Genomic DNA, 18,574 nt, shown 5'->3' on the forward strand with positions numbered 1-18,574 from the left:
TTGAAAAAGGAATGCCATTTTTGGAAGCAAATTCATTTTAACGGCGGAAATTCAGCCTCATGATGAAAAGTGTAGTTTTGGCTCTCACTCCAGCTCTTTTAAAATTTTCTTCCAAGTTTCATAATTGTTTTCAAATAAGTCTATATTTCTTTTCATCAGCCAATGCCCAAGTATTTCACCTTTTTTCTATTTTGACGCCTGATATTTGACGCAGTGTTGTTTCTTTTGCCTTTGATAGATTTTTGGTTATCACTGCCACGTTTTAGTTATTAACCTTGAAACCTGACAATTCTCCACCTCCCTGAGACCATGTACTTTGGTTATATGCTATAGGATAATAGAATGCCAATGAGCATGCAATCACATCCCTACTAAGTTTGTGCAAACAAACAGCCTTGACCCAAGAGGCGCACCAAAACACAATAGAACAATAGCAGACAAGCAAGCAAGGGAGCCTTCAGCCAATGCACACAAACCAAACTGCCTTACCTCAACAGACCCACAGCCTTGACCCAACGAACCCCCAAAAAACTTTCTGGGTTGGTTAGGTTTAACCAAACCGTACCAGGCTCACCTTATGCTCTCTCTTCCACCACACGCACGCAAAACACCCCTGTTGTGGATCCTGTTAGCCGAGCTCCAGAGAATTGGGCTGAGCTAGTGACTTATAGGCTTTTCTGGAAGTAATATGTTTTTCATTCTAATCTCTATGTTCTAGCTCCTGGTCTTAGGAAGATCTACAGTTTCAATACTCGGACCTACTCCACACTTTTTTTTATAGCCCTGCTCTGTAGAGTAATGAGAAACAATACTGTGTAACAAAGGTCTATTTAAGGCACTGCTTAAATGTTCACAATATGGCAGATATTTCAGAAAGCAAGTAGAATTTTGCATGTTGAGGTCCTGTAATCGCTCATTAGCTTCTGCATGTAGGAAGCTTGGCATGTAAGGAAGATGCTAGGCTGGAGCTTTTGTCTTGACTTGCTAGCTCTCCTGAGAATCTTTGAGAGAATGCAACTCTTTGGTTCTCCAACTACCAATCCCACTATTCTGAAGTGCTCTGTGAGGACTGTATCCATGATATATCTGTTTCAAGAAGTCCTTGCATATTTGCGGTCTAGATGATATTTTCTCATAGTTCTTTCCCAGGTTCATTGCTTTCTGACAGACATTTATGTACCACTATCTGTCTTTTCCCTCTAGCCATTCCCATGTTGTTTGTTATTCACTTGACTGACTGACTTGTCTATAGTCTTCTGGCAAAAAGTAGTTTAAGGCTAAATTCTTTGTAAAACTATTGTCAGATCTGGATGGCAAAAAGTAGTTTAAGGTGCCATCCAGATCTGACAATAGTTTTACAAAGAATTTAGCCTCAACTTTCTTTAAAAATCTTTGGAACATTATATTTAGAATAGTGTTCAGATTTCATCCCTCTGCTGTTGGTTACAATTTATTATTATTCTGCCAAACGGAACTTCAAAATCAAATTAAAGAAACCCCGATGAGCTTTCATGGGTGTTGCTGCTGGTTTTTCAAGGATCAGATTTTAATCAGTTGGTGTCAGTAGCAGTTAATTTCTGTCTTCAAAGTATGTGGAACAGTGAAGCAATTATAATAGCAATGTGCATGGATCAGTTATATGAAGTGTACAGATATTTTTAATACAACTATCAGTATCCATACAGACATATGCATGCACCTGAGCAGCTGATGATCCACCACTACAGGGGCAGTGAAACCATTCTGCTCCTCCCATTACTGTGCCAAGTACGCTGCAACTTAGAACAGCTGCAGAAGGGCCAGTGGTAAGATCCAGAGCGGATTGCCACTTGTGCATCTACCTGCTACCCCTGATATGTACAAACAATTCACTGAGGAAATGCACAACAGTATTGCACAACACTTGTGGCACTCTAAATGCTAAAATGTAAGTAAAATAACATATCTGAACAGCTTATGCAGAGATGGCACACAAAGCCATTTTTGAGGGCATGCAGAGAGTGGGGAAAAGGAGGAACAGACATGCGCCTGTTCCTTCTCTTCCCAGCCATCCTGGGCCTTCAGCTTTCTCCAGAGAGGCAGCTGAAAGCCCAGGAAAGGTGCGGAGGAAGGAGAAGGAGCAGGTGCATGCCTGTTCCTCCTCACCCTGGCCATCATGGGCCTTTGACTGTCTTCAGAGGCAGTTGAAGGCCCAGGAGGGTGGGGGGAAGCAGGAGGAGGAACAGGAGAGCACCCATTCCTCTTTTTCCTGGCCGTTCTGGGCCTTCAGCTGTGTCTGGGGAGGTGGTTGAAGGTCCATGAGGGCAGAGGGAAGAGGAGGAACGGGCATGCGCCTGTTCCTTTTCTTTCCCCCACCCTCTCAGGCCTTCAGCTGTCTCCAAGGAAGTCTCCTCATGGAAGTCCTGCCCACAGAAGGTGGAAGTCCCATGGAAGTCTAGCCTCCAGAAGCAGAAGTCCTGCACCTTGATATCCCACCCTCCTGACAGCTCGCCCCCTGGCACCAGGTGACATCTGGTGCGGGAACATCTTTGAGTTTGGGCACTAGGTCTCTAAAAGGTTCACCATCACTTGTTATGCCATTGATTTCAACACTAATTACATAAAACAAACAGACCTCAAACCTGTATGGGTCAGTGTGACATGGTAGTTGAGATCCATCAGGGGCCTCTGGAGGTCTCAGCCTGCTGTAATCATTATGTATCTGGCTATATAGACTTAGTCAGATGCTTCTACAATTCTGCCTGTTTTCAATGAGGCATCAAATAGTTGTGGAAGCGGGAGGGGCTTCATTGGCTAATGGTAAGTTGAGAGGTGGTTTTGGTGCTGAGGAGGTAGGAAGGAAATAACAATCTTTGTTGTGCCTTCAAAAGGACATACACACAGGATATCAGTCATAGTCTAGACTGGTTCTGCTGGTCTGTAGTGAGCTTCTGGAACCGGGGAGCAGCAGTTGTAGTCAGTGGACACAAATATGATACAGTGGACCTTCTCATCCACTGGGATTCATTTCCACACACATACATCCCATCTTGGCTGGTAAAAAATATAGATACTCATGCCCCATATTATTCAATAGGTAGGTGATGTGAGTGTGCCAGTGGGCACGTGCCACCATTGGGCAATATGGGGTATGGCAATCCATGGCTTGTTCAATCCTCAGATTGCTAGCCTGCCAGTGCAGCAGCCTCACTGTAGTAGTCCTTAGTACATTAGAAAAAGAACCTGTCAGCCCCTCATATCAGATGGCTTTAGGAGCACTATTCCAGACCCCTTCCCTTTAAAGTGCTATAACTATCTTCTGTTGTATTTGTTACACATACTAACTCAGCTGTTCTTCTAAATTTTGTTCTTTAAGAGAGTGTGGATAATCATTGTTTAGAGTGGTAGTATAAACTTTCCTTTTAGGAGGAAAGGATGTTGTGGTTTCAGGAGCACTTTCCACATTGGAAAGTTTGTCATCAAAGCTTTATACATTGTAAAGGATTCTGGGCTCACATTCATTACACATAAGGATACCAAGGAGATCTGTAGGATTCATAATTGGCCTATAATGGATATGTGTTTTTCAGCTTTTGGTCCTCCAGATGTTTGGGAGTTCAGTAGGCTGAAGCTTCCAAGAGTTGAAGTAAAAGCATCCGAAGGACTAAAGGCTGAGAAACACTGGCCTAAAATACATTCAGTTATACATTTTTGCATTGTGCGGTACATTGGATAGTGATAGACATCCGAGTTCTTAAGCGGTCTTTTTGGCCATTACACATTTTCTTATTAATAAGCACTTGTTAGGTTTCCCAGGAGCTTGGGAATCCCCAGCTGAAGTCCAGAATGCTGGGTGGACCAAAGGTTGAGAACCACTGTGATTGGAAGGTGCTTACCAGAGTCTCAGGGAGGACATTTTTCATTTCACCTGGGGCCTTTTCGCACTACACAGGTGTATCACTTTGGTTCACTTTAACTGCTGTAGCTGCACCCTATTGAAACCTAAGGGCTTTCATTTGTAGAGGCACTGATGTTGTTGTTAACTGCCCTTGAGTTGACCTAGTCCGAGCTCTTCAACTGGGAGAAGAGATGAGATGACAACATGTGCATCCAGCTCTTTCACCTTCCTGCCCAGAGTTTCATAATCTCTTATGATATTCTGAAGGCTGTGATATTCTGAAGATGAACCAAAAGGAAGGGGTAATGGTCAGTAGACTTGACAATTGTCATGTAATTTTAAATTGTAAGCCTGAAGGTAGGAATGTCAAATTAGCAATCTGTTAACCTCTCTGAGAACCTTTGTGGCTGAAGAGCAGGGTATAAATACTCTTCAAAAAAGAAGAAGAAGAGGAACTCATGTTTTTTATTGGTATCAGGTTGAACTCCCAGACTAATCACCAGTTGTTTCAAGCTGAAAGACAAATGTTGTACTGTGGACCCTTGTTTTACGTTGGGGTTTGGTTCCAAGATCCCCCGTGTATAACAAAATCTGTGGATGCTCAAGTCCCATTAAATATAATGACATAGCAAAATGGTGTCCCTTATAAAAAATGGAAAATCAAGGTTTGATATTTGAAATTTATACTTTTTTTGAACATTTTCAAACCGTGTACGCTTGAATCCGTGTATAAAAAAATCTGTGTATAAGAAAGGCTGACTGTAGTCTTGAAAGCTTATCACCTTAAACATTGTACTTCACTCCGTTCCTTTTCCATTTGTAAGTCACCTAACTTGCTTTTAATAACTTCCCGATGCCCTTCTGTGCCAACAGCACCACCTACAAATTGGAGTTGTCTGTTGATTTCAGCACCCTCCTACTTCCTTTCACAAGGTCATTAATACAATGTTTGAGTGAAGTAGATCATAATGACTTGATACCTTAAGAACTCCATTTGTTGTTCCATCTCATTAAAGACTAGTTGGGCATCACTGTTTTCAGCAGTGCTTATTTTTTTTTCATCTGTGTAAAAAGAAAAAAGAAAGCCAGTGTGGTGCCTTTTCCATACTGGGCTTCTCATGGAAGTTAGCTTCTTTCTAGGCTTCACACGGATTTCTTTTTGGCTCTGAGCCTGCAAGGCTATAGCAAACCTCTGATCCAGTCTCAGTATTGACACTAAATAGTTCTGTGTTATCCATCATGCTGTTATTTGGCTGCATCTGCACTGCAGAATTAATGCAGTTTGACCCTGTGTTAACTGCCATAGCTCCATGCTATGGAATCCTAAGATTTGTAGATTGTTGTGTCGGAGAAGGTGAAATCTTTCATAAAACTACAAATCCCAGTTATGTACATTAGTTAGGTTGAGGGAGAACAACTGGCCAAGGTTGTCCAGTCACCTAAATGGCTTTGTGGGGATTTGAACTTCGGTGTCTCCAGTCTTGCTTTGACACAATACCTAGTTCACTATACTTCAGGTAATCTAGGCTTTCAGCCATCACCGATTGCCCATCAGTGCTAACAGATGCACATTACCAGGATTCCTTCACTGCTGCACAAGTATTGCTGTGCGCATGCTGTAGTCTGCTGAGTTCAGCAACACAGTTTGGTATTCTGAAAAGCAGATTTCCTTTCTACTATAGGTTTTGTGTGTCCTATAAGAGTCTGCACTTTTATCCGTTACTGCACCAATGCGGTGCCTTTAATACACACTGTCTTCAAAAAAGCCAAGGAATGCCAGCACAGGAGAAAGGAGGAGACAAATAGAGAACGAAGCATATTTTCTCAGCAGAGGTGATTGCAGACTCTGGAAATGCAAGCAGGTCACCTGATTCCATTGCAGCACTTTTCAGCTAGCTCATCTCCTTGGCCCTTCCCCTTTCTCTTGGGAGTGTGCAAAGCAATCTTGAAAGGGAGAGAGAGAGAGAGAGGAAAAATGTGATGAAATGTCTTTGTGAACTTGTTGTTACATGTGGTACCTAAGTGAAACATACCAGAGGAAAAAGGAGAGAACAAAGTGAATGATCTTTCCTCCCTGCTCCCATCTTGGCATTAATAATTTGAGCAGGCTGTGGTTTGGTTTGGTGTCTCCTGATGAGAAAACAATAATTCTACTTTAGATCGTTCTGTTAAATTGGCTTCCAGATGATATAAGGCAAAAAATTCTCCCCAACCCAGTTGTCACTGTATATGCATTTTGTCTAATTTTCGCCTGTCCTGAAGCTTAGGGCAGACAGTGACCTTGTAACCACTATACTGTATTAGATTGATCCATGTATTATTGTATACAAGGGCCCCATACAGACAGGCCAAAATAAAGCTGCTTCAGGTCACTTTGGAGGTATGCTGGTTAAATGATGCATGCATCCTAAGAGGCCAGAAGCCATGCCAAAGCTACGCTCCAGTCCTTAAAACTACATCTCTTTTGACCAGGGATTAACAAACAGGCTACTAATGTCTCCCGAAATTATACTGATAATGCAGTCCATTCAAAAGTACATCCCGACAGTTTTAAAACAATCTGCTGCCACATCTGCCCCCACTCATTAAAGAACATTGTTATCAAGCCTTTAATGACAACTGGTTATTTAAAGCACCATCTTCAAGCACGTGACCCTGCGCAAACACTTATTTTGGTGCAAATCTTAAATCTGAGGGGCCTTCTCATTTATGGCACTCCTGACATGGAACTGGGAAGCACACTTTACCTGTTGCCAACTGTGATGGCATACCAGCATCAAGCAAAGGCAATTTGATATTCCTAGGCATTCTTGAACTAGTGGAAACGGTTGACTGATAGTTTTATAAGTTGCATTTATGCAAACTATTACTGCCTAGTTAGCCTGACATCAGTACTAGGAAAGATTCTAGAGCAGCTCATTAAACAGAGATTCTGTAAGCATTTGGAAAGGAATGCCATAATCACAAAAAGTCAGCATGGGTTCTTCAAAAAACAAGTCATGTTGGACTAATCTTATCTTTTTTGTTTTGATAAAATTTCCAGCTTGGTGAAGGGTATTAATCATAGAATCATAGACTCGTAGAGTTGGAAGAGACCACAAGGGCCACCCTGTGCAACCCCATTCTGCCATGCAGGAACTCTCAATCAAAGCATCCCCGACAGATGACCAACCAGCCTCTGTTTAAAGACCTCCAAGAAAGGAGACTCCACTACACTCCAAGGAAGGGGTGTGTTTCACTGTCCGACAGCCCTTACTGTCAGGAAGTTCCTCCTAATGTTGAGGTGGAACCTCTTTTCCTGGAGCTTGTTCCCTCCTCAGTATGACATCCTTTCAAATATTTAAACCGGGCTATCATATCACCTCTTAACCTTAGTTTTGTGAATTGAGGCATATGTGCGCTCAATGCTTAAATGAACTTTATCTTTATACCTGTAAAACATTTCTCTAAATAGAAGTTTTCCAAAAGTTGAACAAGCATAAGAAAGAATTTAAAGAATTGAAACATTACTTTGTGATAGGTGTTTAATCTGAGATGCTGTGTTACACATATGACTCATCACTTGAAGCTACTACCTTCATTGAATCAAGGGATGAACACACATGTGAACACACCCAAAGTAGCAATGGAATGGCCAAATTTTTACCTTTGGGGGGAAAACAAATTAATATATTTTAGGAAAATGCTTCACCTTTTTATGACTGGTTGTAATCCTATACAAAAACCTACTTGTGAGTAAGCTTCCTACAGTTTTGGGGGGATTTATATCTAAACAGGAGTATATATATGCATTTTAAGAGTGGATCATCTACATTCTAGATGTACTGACTGGGATCAGATAGGTTATGATAGAATTCAAGAAGTGATGGATAGCTTTGGTACATCTGTTTATGAACCCCATAGTCTAGGGAATGTTCTTCTAACTGAAATGTATGCTAGCCAGTCAGACACTGGCTTGAATCCTATTTATTTATACCTTATTTATGTGTAAACTCACTTATTTTTGTCCAGTCTTCAGCATTTTAATTCAGTTCAAGATGATCGAAGTGGAATTGTACATGTAGATAGGCATTCTTGAACAAGGATATCCATCTGCCCCAGCTAAAATGTATTCTGTTGGGTTTTATGATGTTGCCATTTAACATGAGGGCCACATAACAAAGGTTTATACTGTGCCACCCTATAACATGTTGGCCACTGTTTGTTTGCAACGTTAATATACTCTTTTACTGTTGAAATGACATTTTTTTTGTTAAAAATAATGATTTTACAATCCAAAAAATGTTGTTGTTGCTGTGTGACTTCAAGTTGTTTCCAGCTTACGGCAACCCTAAGGTGAACCTGTCATGGGTTTTTTGACTTGTGGCAACCCTAAAGTGACACTATCAAGGGGTTTTCTTGGCAGGATTTGTTCAAAGGAGGTTTGCCATTGCATTCCCCTAAAGCTGAGAGCTTATGACGTGCCCAAAGTGGGTTTCATGGCCAAGGGGGAAATTGATCCCTGGTCTCCAGAGTTGTTATATAAGGGGGTGGGGGGAAGACTCTAGAGGGAAAGGGAAAATGATGGAGGAGTAACTGGCTTTAGCCTAGCCAGTGGGGAAAGCATCACTTCTGGGAAGGGAGGAATTAGTAGAATAATTGGTAGAGAGCAAGCATGGCATAGTGGTTTGAGCACTGGACTATGGTTGGAGACCAGGGTTTGATTCCTGCTCAGCCTTGAAACCCATTGGGTGATCTTAAGGAAGTCTCATGCTTTTAGCCTCAGAGGAAGGCAGTGACAAACTTCCTCTGAACAAATCTTGCCCCACCTTCCAAAAGCCTCATGATAGTGTCATTTTAGGATTGCCATAAGTTAAAAAGGACTTGAAAGTACACAACACACACATAGTGAGGGAGCCATACCCTTAAGAGGCAATCCTGTTCTTTCAGGTTGGCCTGAAAAGGAAATCGGAGTGTTAAAAAATGGAGATAAAATATTTGATCTGGAGGATAATAGGGGGCATCTTCTAGGTGTAAAATATAGCTTAAGCCACCCTCTCCTCTTTCATGGAGAACAAACTTGCCTCAAGTTAAGGAAGAGTAGCTGACTTTGTCAATATTATCTTGCTTCAACCCAGAAACCATTTCTGTCCTTGCTGAAAATAAGGTTTGGTGCTCTCCAGTGACTCAGCTTTGGACATTATCTAGTTGCAGATGGCAAGTTCAGACAGGCTGTCTGCCACCATTGGTTGTGGTTTTGGCCTCCTGACAAAATCATCTGAAGCTTGGGCTTCCTGTGGGGAAAAAACCCTTTTTTCAGGATATTAAAAAGAGCCATGCTGGATCACATCAAAGCTTAAACTAATCCAGCATTCTGTTCCCAAATTGGTCAAGCAGAACTGGGGCTAACAGCATCATCCTGTTTGTACTCCTGATCCCAGGAACTGTTCCTGAATGATACACTGCACTGATAACATGAAGAAGGGCTATGTAGCCATGTTCTAGAAGAGTTTCTTCCTGACGTTTTGCCAGCATCTGTGGCTGGCATCTTCAGAGAATGCTTACCTGGAAAAAGTTGGGTGTATATATACTGTGTGAGCCTGGGAATGCAGGAGTGATTTGCGTGTGTATCGCTTTATTTGCACTATTGTGCGAGGCACTGAAGTAACTATTTATTCACGCTGTTGTACAGCTGATGTCATTGCCATTTCCCCCCTTTCTTCAAATTTCCAGAGTGCTGTTTGGTAGCCGTACTTCCTGAGTTCATATCAATGTTTACGAGATTGTTCTCTGATTTGATTTCTTCATCATCATTCCTCATTATTTACAAAGAGGGCACATTTACTGGTTGAGGATTGTTATGAGGTTGCCATAAGAGGACAGGGAACTTACAAAGCAACAGATCCCGTATATCTTGAAAGTTAAGCAAGGTCAGCCCTGATTAGTCCTTGGTTGGGAGACTGCCAGTGTATACCATGTTCTGGAGGCTCTATTTTAGAGGAAGGAACTAAGCAAAACCACCTCTGAGTATTTCTTGCCTACAAAAACCCTATGAAAATGGCCACCAAGCCAACAGTGATTTCCATGTTGGTGTATAGTTTATCGTATGTGTTATTTTTAAAAAACAGAAATTTTAACAGGTGTATGATAGCAAGTGTCTAATAAGAATAAAATTAAACTATGGAACCACTTTTTCTACAGTGGTCAACCCACAATGCCAAGACTTGTAACAACAAGACTATTCAGCAACATTTATAATTAATCATAGCACTTGATATTTTGTATTTATAGTAATAAATTAACATTACATTGATATTGATATTATATTACATATGTGCACTTACCAATGCGGTGTCTGTCCTGCCCATTAGGCCTCCCCACTTCTTCCCAAATCATAAACATTTTTTGGAAAAAGAAGGGGGTCCGTTTCCTCTCGTGATTGATCAGCAAACATTTCCATTACCTGGAAAAACGGGTTTTTCAGGTCTTTAAACTTTGAATTTACCTGCTTCGCTGACCTTGGAAGCCTTCCCGAACCAAACACCTCGTTATTTTTCATTAAATAAGTTTATGGATATGGAAGTAGACTTCCTCAAGGTCCCGATGTCCCCACAATCCCTCAACTGCCTGAGGAGGGCAAGAACCTCCTCCCTTTCCCACAGGGTCCCTCTCCTTGACATATTGTTTTTAGGACAGGTCTGACATTTCAGACTTGGAAAAGGGAAATATACCCTGCAACAGACTTTCAAACTTTTAACACAAGAGATCCACTAGATGCCGCTGTACCAAAACACCACACCAGAAGTGGAGGGGGGGAGTTGGATCTCAGTAAATGGGATTATACGTATCTCCTCAATGCACATGTATGAAACTTCACATTCACAATATACCACTGCAAAAGATTTTCTGGTCACAGAACACAAAAGTGCTCTTGTTTTGTTACTGTGCTGGCGTTATATCATAATTGTGAAGCTGTGCAGAAAAAAATATTGTCATAGGAGGATACGTAATTGAGAATTCTCATTTTGATCTTGCTTTTTGGAAACATGCACCTTGTTTAAAGAGAAAGTGCAGGCTAGTGCTTTGCTGTTGTATATCTTGTCATTTCCAACTTATGACAACCCTAAGGCAAACGTATCAGGAGGTTTTCTTGGCAAGTTTCTTCAAAGAGGGTTTACCATTGTCATCCTCTGAGGCTGAAAGAGTGTGACTTGCCCATGGTCATACAGTGGGCTTACATGGCTGAACTGAAATTTGAACTCTAGGCTCCAGAGTCATAGTCCAACACTTAAACCACTATACCATGCTGGCTGTATTGGCTAGTGCTGCAGTGTTGAAATTCATAGTACTGTACCTCTTCTCATTGCTAATGCTTAATATGGTCTAGTGATTAGAATCTAACCACTGCACCATGTTGGCTATTAGCTGTGAGTTCAGGTGGTAGAAAATGCAGATGAGAGGAGTCACTTTTTTGAATGCTTCTCTATGTTGTACTTGCTGTGAAAAGAAAACTATCATAGCAGGAAGAATGCTAGGCCAAAGTGGCTGACCCTGAGGTACTAATTTTCTATTTGCACTAAATGTTTGTTTAACTGGAAAAGCAATCGCAGGTGAAATCCCTAAATGCTTCATTCCACTTTAGCATCCCAGTCTGTTTCATGAGCAAGACTAGACCTAAATATAGTGAAGAACTCTGAATTTCCTATCTCAGGTTTGGCCTATATATACAGTAGAATGAGGTGATGTAAACCTATGGTAGAACAATATAGTACATCATAGCAGATTGCAGGTAGGAATATCCTCATCCCGATTCTCCATCTTTACAATGTGAACACATCAGGGACTGAGACCAGGGGTCCGTCTAATATTGTAACATTGACCCACAGTAGCATTCCAAAGTTTCAGACAAAAGCTTATCTCTCAGCTCTAGCTGGAAGTACAGAGGATATAGCACATGCCACAGCCCTAACTATTCCAGTCAGAGTAAATTGAATCACAAGTCTTGAAAAGAAAAGTACGGTGAAAAACCTTTCTTTTTATTATAGTCACTTTCTACTCTTTCTTTTCAGCTACCGGTCATCTCACCAAGAAGACTTATGAGACTGCAAGAAGACTAAAGCATTTTGAAAGACCTTACCTACCTGAAGACAACAGCAATGACAACAAACATGGCAGATTATTCTGCTTATAAAGAGACCTCCAATCGTCATTTGCGTTTCAAGCTACAGAGCCTTAGTCGCCGCCTTGATGAACTAGAGGAAGCCACCAAAAACCTCCAGAAAGCTGAGGATGAGCTACTAGACTTGCAGGACAAAGTAATCCAGGCAGAAGGCAGCAACTCCAGCATGCTGGCTGATGTGGAAACTCTGCGGAAAAGGGTTCTGAAAATAGAAGGGAAGGATGAGGAGATCAGGAAGGCAGAAGAGCTTTGCCAGCTGATGAAGGAGAAGCTAGAGGAGGAGGAAAGCCTCACCAGGGAGCTGAAATCTGAAATTGAGCGGCTTCAGAAGCGGATGGCAGAGCTGGAGAAGTTGGAGGAGGCCTTTGGCCGGAGTAAGAATGACTGTACGCAGCTCTGCCTGAGTCTCAATGAGGAGAAAAACCTGACCAAGAAAATTTCAACTGAATTGGAGATTCTTAGGGCCAAAGTAAAAGAACTTGAACAATCAGAAGACAGACTCGATAAAACTGAGCAGAGTTTAGTGAGTGAGCTGGAAAAGCTGAAATCTTTAGCTGTTGTTTTTGTTAATGAAAGAAAACACTTCACTGAAAAAGAAAAGCAGAATGAGAAGTTAATACAAGAGCTGACACAAAAGCTAGAACAAAACAATAAACTGAACCGGGCAGATCAGACGCGAAACACATCAAATCTACTGGAACGATCATCCAATAGTATCCTTGAGAGAAATGATATGAGGATTGAAGTTGACTTGACAACTTCTGCACTGTCCTCAAAAGAAACAAGAAGAAAAGGGAGCTTGGACTACTTGAAACTTGTGGAAAACGAAACCCGAAACAATTCAGAAAACCAGAAGAATAAAAACCAAGAAGACAACAAAGTGAAGGACCTAAACCAAGAAATTGAGAAACTGAAGACTCAGATCAAACATTTTGAGTCTTTGGAAGAAGAACTTAAAACCTTGAGAGCCAAAAATAATGACCTGCACGATAGTTATTTAAGTGAGCAGAATAAAAATAAGATCCTCACAGGGCAACTTGAAGAAATAAAAATACAGATGAAAAAGCAAAAAGAGCTAGAAAACGGAGAGGCAGAGGTGGAAGAAATTAATTTGTCCGGCCGAACTAAGCACGATAGACCTAAACACCGAGCTGTCACAGGTGAATCAACTGTTTTGAAACACAAATCTCGGGAACTTTCACCTCAGTATCGGCGGGAGAGAATACGCAACCGAGAATTCTCATTTAATAATGAGGGCTGTGGCCAAGTTAGCAAACGGGTTACAAGTCCTAATCTGAACAGCAGGAGAACGACAAAAGCATCTAGTACTTCAGCATTATTAGACACTGTAGCAACTGACTGTAAGCAAGCAGAAAACAAATCAACCGTGGGTGGGCACAGTGCATCGCAGAGAGATAGTGGCATCCCACCAGCCGAAGTAAAAAAATCTAGAGAGCAACCATCTGTGCTTAGCCGCTACCCACCTGCTGCACAGGAGCACAAGTCGTGGAAGGCTTCTTCAAAACCCAAGAATGAAAGTGTCCTGAGAAGTAAAGCTGAAAAAATATCCCAGCCGTTAAATGACACTTATCACTGTAAATCCGACGAATTTGAAGACAAGACAAGCAAAGCCGAAACTGCTGTACCATCTTCTGAAAAGGGAATTAAGACACATTTCACAGAATCGTCTGCTCTTTTAACGGAGGCTCGTACCTCAAAAACTAATTGTGGACCAACCAATGGAGCTGCTTCACCCTATCAACATTATCTCTCTGCAGAAATATTAGGTACTGAGCCCACCAGCTCAAAGGTGGAAACCACACCATTGGTTTCGCCTCACAGACGGCACATGGGCGAGAGCTCTCTAAAGGTGGCTAACCCACAAGAAAGGGAACCTGTCGGTGCTCCAATGGAAATGACAAAGCCCTTACCTCTAGCAAAGTCCTGGCTCATTTCAAGAAGCCAGGAAGATCTCTTGCAGAGTCAACCAGTTCCTCGAAAGGAAGAAACCAATCAGACATTTACTGTAAACTTGAACAATGGGGGCCTGAAATCAACCTCTGCAAGAGCCAAAGTTATCAACCCCAGTGGCATGACTGAGGAGAAGAGTAAAGTCACAGTTGTTCCTACCACAGTAGATTTAGGGACGAAGAAGGAACCTGTTTCTAGAGAATTCATGAGCTCAAGGGGAACTATTCAGACATCTCCCCTTGAAAATGACAAAAGCACTTGTGGTGAAGAGGAACCTAGGAAGTTATCCAGAACATCTTCAGCTGCTGCCATGGCGGGCTTGAAAACCAGAAGGCAGTTCAGTCCAAGGGAAGCTCTGAGGTCTAAGGCTGTCATCAAGCCTGCAATTGTGGAAAAGGACATGAAGGAAGTCATGGGTGGTTCTGGGTCTGGGCCAGAAGCCAGCTTTGAAAAACAGCCCACTGTCTTTAAGACTGTGTCACACAAAATGACAAGCAGCATTACCATTTACCCATCTGAGCCAGTTATTCAAAGGACCAGCGCAAGTGAAGCTACAAAGGACCAACAGCAAGTGTCTGCCAGCAATATTAGAGTAATGCCAAATGAGCTTTCCACAGGAGTGAATGCAACAGGCACGCCGTGTGAGATATCGATTAACAAGAGCAACATGTCGTCAATGTTACCAGAGACTGATAAAAATAAGGACTCCATTTTGAGAAGCAGGTTGGAAACAGTGGTCTCCAAAAGTAGCATTACAATTAAACCTTCTGAGTCAGTGGAGAAGAACAGTGAGCCAACTGTGGAGACTATCAACTGGAAGAGCCATGGGTCTTCAAACTCATCTGAGACCAAACATGTCACAGTGAGAGGTGCATGGCGAACAAGGCGTGGTGTGCACTCTTTGGAAGACTCTGCAACTAAAGCCGATGAAAATGCAAGCCCAAGGAATCCATATAGGTCATCTACTGATCCTTCCAAAACTGAAGGAACTGGCACACGCATATATGCGATTGAGCAGAATTCCAGAAGGGCCAGTGCTGGTATTAACTCTTCAAACACTCCCGAATTAGACTGTAGAAGGACCAAAAGTAACTTAAGTACATCTGAGATGCCCAGACAAAGAAATAGTGCCAATGAACCTGTGGCTGCTTCTCCGTGGAGTTGTACAGTATTACCAGTAAGTGTGCTTGGCCGTCTTGTTATTTTAAATCTTTAAAATTGAAATTTGGTTTGGGACGTTAGAAATCAAGAAGAGGGAATGACAGTTTTGTGAGGTGTCAGCACTTGTCTTGGGGAAAGTCATGATGTCTCTCAACCTTAGCCTTGCTATCTATGATGATGATGATGATGATGATGATGATGATGATGATGATGATTTATAGCTTGCCCAATCACAAGGAATCCTGGTGGCTCCGAGAAAAAAGGCATGAAAAGGGGATCCTGAGGAAGCTGTTTCACGCCTGCCCTCTCGTGGTAAAAGGGAGGAAAAGGTGCTGGAAAGAACCCTGCATCCTCCTCACGAGAGGAAAGCGGAAAAGGAGCAAGGAGGAAAAACTCAAAGGAAGTCAAAGCTGTATAGGGCTGCTTCTGCATTAGTGGAAAAGGCAGGGTGCTTTGTAGCTTCACAGTCTTGTGGCAGGCAGAAAGGGGGGGAATTGTCTTCACAGCAGGTGGATTCTTACTCTGAGGAACTGAGGATTGTTTGATGCTGACCATTTTCCTGTTTTATTCTATGAGATGGAAATGATGCTGGGGTTGAGTTTCAGCAGCCAAGGGTCTGGGATTGAACAGTAAGGTGTCCCAGAAAGTAGGCCAAACATGAGCAAAGAGGAACCCGGTCCTGGCCATTGATGCATGAGGCAGCTCACCTGATGTCCTCCCTATCAAGGGAGAGTAGCTGAAAGGTCAGCTAAATTTTCAGGCTCATTGGTTAAGCAGACAAAATCTGGATCAAGGGGAGTGGGCTTTAAATTCACTAGTTTTTCAAATAATAATGAAGAGATTTAGTACTCCATGGGTGGATCTGTTTGCCTCTCAAGAGAATCACAAACTACTCCATTTTTTTCAAGGCTTTTGATGGAGAGGGCATTAGTATCTGATGTGCTCACGACAGATTGGTCTAGCTCTAGGGCATTATGTTTATACTTTTCCTCTGATGGTGATGCTGTCCAAGATCTTGAGAAAGGTCAGAATGAAGAAGACAGAGCTAATCCTGATAGTCCCCAGGTGGCTTTGATGGCCTTGGTTCCCCAAAATAGTCAGTGTACAGAGACAGAAGGACTGGCCACTAACTCGTTGTCTAGACCTGCTCCAGCAAAGAGGTTTCTTGCACCCTAATCCAAGCTGGTTACAGTTACACATTTGGAGGTTGAGTAGGAAAGGCTGAGGAGGGAAGGTTATGAGGAGGAGGTTGTTCAAGCCATCCTGGTGGCCAGAAGGCCTTCTGCAAAGACCTAAACAAGTCAACTAAGAGTTCCTTTTGCAGATAGTGTTGGCATAAGGGGGTGCGCCCACAAAAGGCACCAGGTTTGGGCCTTTTTATAGGAGGGACTAAATAAGGGACTTAGCACAAATACTCTCAAAAATATTAACCTGTTCTCAGTTTGATCTTGAAAGGCACGCAAGGTAAGCCCCTTGCTTCCCACCCTCTTGTGCAGAGTTTTCTGAAGGGGGTGGCCTAACTCAACCCTAGTATGAGCCATAGTTTTCATTTGTGGATCCTGAAGGCATTGTGGAGTCTGAAGGCACTGCTAGGGTCTCTTTTTGAGATCAGTGGACTTTAAATTCCTTACCTTTAAGGTATTGTTCTTGGCAGAGTATCTGAGCTTTGTTGGTCAGGGAGGAGTGATGCATTTTCCATCAGGTTTCTATGATACTTTGCTTGGACTGCCCTTTGTTCTGAAAGTAAAATCTACATTCCATCACTTACAGGAGATTGTCCTGCCTTTGTTTTGTCCAGATCCCAAAGTTCCACATAAAAAAGCATGGCACAGATTGGGTATGTGTAGGGCTTTGTAATGTTACTTAGGAAGAATGAGGATGTTTGTCTCATGTCTGGAAACAACAAAGGGTCATTATATGTCTTCCTCTACTTCGTCATGGTATTTGTGTCAGTGTATAGAGTTAATGTTCACAGCTTTATACCAGTGCAAGATGGATTCAGGCATGCACCACACATAGTGCTGCCACTTTGGCAGCCCTTTCCAGGTCAGCTTCCTTATTGGAGATTTGTAGAACATCTACTAGGGCTTCTTCATCCTCTTTTGTCAGACATTATAAGACTGACAGATTTGTTTTGTCAGAGGTGTCCTTTGGGAGATGTATTGTACAGCAGGTGGTGGATTCAAATTAGTTTTGGGCCACCCTAATTGTAGATCCCACTTGTGTAGGTCCCACCTTAAAGGAAACCCTCCCCATTACTGCTGAAAAGGAACCTTTATGGTGAGTACCAATATTCTGATTCAGTGGGTCTGGTCTAGTTAAGACTAACAATAGAATTCAAGCCCAATCCTCTTTACAATGCCTGTTCCTTTCAGTTGGACTTTGGGCTTTATGTGAATACAGGGCTGTGTGATGCAGACCACAGACTTGGGAGAGTTACTTATTTTCCCTTCTAGTGTACGGAGATCTACCAAATACAGCTAGGTGTGAAATAATGGCTCAAAGGTAATGACTCAAATGTAAACTTGGAAAGTTACTTTTGGGATCTGTATGTTCTAAAATGCTCCAGACATCATACTACTGACCATACTAGCTGACAAATTCTGGGAACTGTAATCTAAAAAGTAACTATCCCAATCTCTTGTCAACTGTCCCAACCTGCTGCACTTTATGAGCCATATATTGGGTTGATCTATTTATGTACCTCCAAATCTACATTTGATTTTTTAATATCAGAGATTTTAATAGATCATTATGGTAGGGCTGGCGAGGGGAGTCTTTTGTGACATTGGGAACATTATGTACAAGAAATGAAGATACATATATTATGTAAAATGTGTATTGTTTCATATAATGTGGTGTTTAATTGCAATATTTAATGAAGTCAGCAGTGCATTTCACACCTTCTTCAGGCTCTGCTAGTTTCCTTTCCCTCGGAAGAGATGTGCTGTAGCTGTTTGAGAATGTAGGCATGGCCCATGTGCAAATGCAATAGAATGGTTGCTTAAGGAGTGTTTGCACAGCCAAGTTGAGCAGGACAGGTCAGCTGTATATCCCACAGCCTGGATATTTTGGTGACATGCCAATGCCTTGTGTATCCACACTGGAAACTGGATGATGACATCAGTCTGGAAGAAATGGCCATAAATGCCTCCACATCTAGTGCATACTTTTGTGTATATTTTTAAAAGTGAGCTGCTTTGAAATCCAACATAGACTGAAAAATTGAGCTATACATGTCATCTTTGAATGGTCTTTAAACAGATGCTGGATAGCCATCTGTGGGTGCTGATTGCGAGTTCCTGCATGGCAGGGGGTTGGACTGGATGACCCTTGTGATCTCTTCCACCTCTATGATTCTGTGAATCCCTGTCTTGGTCTTCTGAGTTCTGGTCCTTTTGTAGCCA

The 18,574-nt window shown here is 42.1% G+C and overlaps 1 protein-coding gene across 7 annotated transcripts in view; it reads left to right on the plus strand.

Moving 5' to 3' along the window:
* The window catches only part of LUZP1 (leucine zipper protein 1), a 38,723-nt gene that overhangs the window by 11,832 nt on the left and 8,317 nt on the right, over positions 1 to 18,574 (plus strand). For 6 of the 7 annotated variants that reach the window (XR_006100727.1, XR_006100728.1, XM_042440015.1 and 3 more), the window contains exon 2: positions 11,926 to 15,183. Coding sequence is in view for 5 of the 7 variants with exons in the window: in XM_042440015.1 (XP_042295949.1) it covers positions 12,013 to 15,183 (3,171 nt within the window). In the remaining 2 variants the exon portion in view is untranslated. Of the gene's footprint in view, positions 1 to 8,003; positions 8,041 to 11,925; positions 15,184 to 18,574 lie in introns of those variants that run through there. The other variant, XM_042440016.1, reaches the window with a different exon arrangement.

Source organism: Sceloporus undulatus, chromosome 9 (genome assembly GCF_019175285.1).
Source record: "Sceloporus undulatus isolate JIND9_A2432 ecotype Alabama chromosome 9, SceUnd_v1.1, whole genome shotgun sequence".
In the NCBI taxonomy this organism is placed as follows: Eukaryota; Metazoa; Chordata; class Lepidosauria; order Squamata; family Phrynosomatidae; genus Sceloporus; species Sceloporus undulatus.